The sequence below is a fragment of the Diabrotica virgifera genome, chromosome 9 (assembly GCF_917563875.1).
Source record: "Diabrotica virgifera virgifera chromosome 9, PGI_DIABVI_V3a".
Classification (NCBI taxonomy): Eukaryota; Metazoa; Arthropoda; class Insecta; order Coleoptera; family Chrysomelidae; genus Diabrotica; species Diabrotica virgifera.
In genome coordinates, this window is record NC_065451.1 from 13,849,701 (window position 1) to 13,853,618 (window position 3,918).

The 3,918-nt window shown below is 37.9% G+C and overlaps 1 protein-coding gene across 1 annotated transcript; it reads right to left on the reverse strand.

Moving 5' to 3' along the window:
• Positions 1-720: 720 nt before the first annotated feature.
• On the reverse strand, positions 721-2,937 carry LOC126892813 (E3 SUMO-protein ligase KIAA1586-like). The gene has a single exon (XM_050662547.1). The coding sequence runs from the start codon at positions 2,935-2,937 to the stop codon at positions 721-723; it is 2,217 nt and encodes a 738-aa protein (XP_050518504.1).
• Between the last annotated feature and the right edge of the window lie 981 nt (positions 2,938-3,918).

Sequence of the window (3,918 nt, forward strand, 5' to 3'; positions counted from 1 at the left end):
AAATTTCACCTATAGCGGCTCTTAGTCTATAAGAGTGTGATTTAGATTTTAAAACCAGTCGGAATGTAAAAACTGTATCTGAAATAAGCTTTTATTATTGTCAGGAGATAAATGCAGTGGTGTAGTGGTAAAATTAGCTGTGCCGGAGCTATACCTCTACCGGAAAATTTTTGAAAATTAGCCTACTACCCAAATCGTGAGTTTTAAGGCCCTTTGGCAAATGTTTTGAAAAGTTTAGTAATTAAACTAATTAATGATCTTTTAGAGTGATAGTAGTTACAGTAGGGCCTCCTACACATTCTCCTCCAAAGAATAATTTTAACTTTAAAATATGGTAAGACTTTCTTAAGGTAGATTATTACAGTTTGATACCTTAAAAACTGTTTTTAAGGTATCAAACCATAATAATCTACCTTAAAAACTCTATAATTTAAGTTGGAAGCCTTGCTGACAAAAATTAAAAAAACACTGGTGTAAGTTAGGCAAATATTGTAAATGACTAAGTTTTCATTTTCAGTAGTATTAATTTATTATTGTGAAAAAATACACCCACAAGTTACATTAGTATATATATTTTTTATTATTTAACACACACAAACATTATAATCTGTGCCAAAAAAATTAAGAATTATTTTAAAAAAACTACATACAGTACAAATAACTTGTGTATTTAACAAAATACATATAATAAATACATCAGATTAATTATAACATACATACTCAAAGTAAGTGCCAAAATGCATCCTTCTTTGCGTTCTTTTTTGGGTTTTCTGCAACTCTTGTCCTGGAATCGTCTGCAGACCGGTGGCTCCTCAGCCATTTAGTGACGTACGTCTCAGGCTGCCATTCTTGGAGAGGTGGACCTTGGATTTTTATGAACATCAATGATGATACATGAGCAACAGTCAAAGCGTTTCTTGATGGTGTAACCATATTGTTCATACAACTGAAACCCCGTTCACAATCAGCTGAGCTGCAAGGTATTATTTTAGTGCAGTTTAACAGTTCTTGCAATCCATCAGGCACTTGTCGGCTGTTGTCCAAATAGTCTCTGTAGGCAGAGACAGCTTTGTTGACGTTCAATTTAAATCTCTTGCACAGTTGCTCTACTTGAGTTTGACCAAAACTTGGTGGAATGCAGGTTGGCCAATACTCAGGTTCTAATACTTTAAAAGAGTTTATAAGATCTTCATATTGGGCTTCCCCATCAAATGTGGTGACAAACATTCTTTGCTTTAGGTTATTTATAACACTAGAAATAAGTTGTTGTCCATTGAACGATACAATTTTTGGATTAGTTTTTAACACAACTGATGCAAAATTTCCTTCTTTTATGGCGATTTGTGCTTCCAGAACTTTCGTGCCTGGCTTCTCCTTTAAGTGCTCTAAATATCTTACGGATCTGTTTATCAGTTTGTCTGCATATACAATAGAAGTGTTTCTATTCTCTAAGCTCTCTGATAACAAAGCCAATTCAGCAAGAATGTCAAACATAAAGGCCAAGTTTAGTAGAAAACTCTGAGATGTTAGCCTATTTAATAGACCACTATATTTGCTTTTTTCAGTCGATGTTCTGTCAGGATCGTTTATGGCTTTAGAGAAATGGTTTGCCAAAGCTTGAAAGCCAAACCACACAGCCGAAACGGTACGAAAGCTACTGGCTACCCATCTTGTGCTCAACACTCTTCCGATTTTGTTCATCTGAATGTCAAGTTCTTGTGCACAGTCTTTTAACTCACGCTTGTTTATTGGAGAGGCGCTGTACAGCGAGTACAGTTTGTCCATAAATATCTGGAAATGATTCACTCCGGCTACTTCGCTGACTGCGTCCCCAATAGCCAATTCCAATCTGTGATTTAAACAGTGCCAAACGATTATATCAGGGTACAAAGTTGAAAACCTCTTTGCCACTCCTGAGTGTTTCCCTAACATAACACTAGCCCCGTCGCTTGTGAAAGAAACTAAGTTCTGTTTTAAATAACCATTGTCAAACCCATATTGTTCAAGGCACTTAAGTGTACTGTTAAAAACAGATTCGGCCCTTTGATCAGGAAGTTCAACTAGATCTAAGAACAAAATGTTAGGGGACTTTTCTTTACTTATTTCACACTTCAAATAAATTATGAGTACTGACTTTGAACTTATGCTGGTGGATTCATCAATAATGATAGAAATTTTCCCAGAAACTTCCTTAACCTTATTCAATATTCTTAACTTCATCTCTTTTGATATATGATCAATAATTTCTACAGCACTGTATCTTGAATGAAGGCCTACACCGATATCTACTCCATTTAGTTTTTGAAGTTCTAATAAACCGAAATGATCGTTATATGGTCGGTCGTTCTTAGCTATGTAGTAAGCTGACCTAAAAATAGCTTTAGTTGATTCCATGTGAGCTGTATTTGCAGAATCAACTAATTGCGTAATAGGATTTTTATGAGAGGATTCAATAATGGCCTGAGCAGTACTATGTGCTTTGGACTGTTTGTGCTCTATAATTTTTTTTCTAAGTGATTTGAGCTGGTTAGTTCGGTTTGAGCCGTAACAGCTAACTTGAAATGTGCGCCACTCATGACTTAAAGAAACGTGTTCTTTCTTAAAAGCACCCATAGTTGTGACTTCAAAACAAACTTTGCAGCCTAATTTACCTTCTTTGCAATCTATCCAAGGATAAGTTTCCTTCTTACGAGTCCACATCTCTTCTGTCCAAACGTCAGGCCATTTTGTTTCTTTTTCCTTATTCGTTGATGTGCTGGGTTCACTTATTTGTTCGTTTTTATTTAAAGAGTTTCCAATCGCTAATTCATCAACCGAAACAACATTGGATTTATCTTGCTTGGTTCCTTTAGGTAGGCCTAACGTGTTTAGTTCACGTTTCACCGACGCACTAAAAAATGAGGTTAAAGTTTTTTGTTTAGGTTTAGAGTTATCCATAGCGATACTACAGGTAGCTTATGTCAACAGATTTGGACGTTGAGCAAAGATAACACAACTATTAAAACTATTTCACCTCTTCCAGTAGGTATCCGCGACACGTAACGTAATAATTGGAGCAGAAACACTAAATTAATATACAGTGCACGTGCACTATGCAAAGCAGACGAGACGCAACTACAACTGAGCAGGATTAGCATGGCCGGGTGGGCTGGAGATGCGCAGTAGCTACGGAGTGGATTTCAGTGGTGGGGCAAGCGACTCCGGCGACTCAGTCTGTTGCCGCTCTCACTGCCGTGTGTATCGCTCCAGTCTACAGTGTACAGGGCCAGCTCGCTCCGCTACCGCTCCTCGGGCGGGGCGCGGGTGATCGGAGCGTGCGTCGAGTGAGCTAGAGAGAAATCGAGGGGGAGAGGCGAGAGATAAGAAGGACACAATATTTCAATATTGTTGTGGCTATTCCTCCTTCCGTGGTGGGGGGAGGGTTGTGGTAACACGGACACGGTAGTGCTGGGCGCGGACCGCTGAGATGTCTATCATGTCTATCCATCAACTATCCCGTCTGCCAGTCGCTCGCTCAACTTTTGCGCTTACAATTACGAACTACCTAATCGTAGCTGCGTATGCCTTAACTGATTAACCACGATAACTAACGTGTAAAAATTACTTAGTAAAGGACAAAACAATATTTTCTAAATAAAACAATTTCAGATCTATTTTTGTCCTATATAAAAAATTCGATTGAAAAAATCGTAGCCGGAGCGCCGCTCCCCCTTCAAAAGCTGTGCCGGAGCGACGCTCCGGACCGCTCCGGCTCCACTACACCACTGGATAAATGTATCATTTTAATTATGTTTCAGTGTAAATAGTGTTGAATAAATAAATTAATCAGTAGTGTTAATAAATTAAAATGAAAACTAAGTGTTAAAATTATTACTTTACTATAGAATTTTGGAGGAGTTTATTGGGGAAGATACTGTA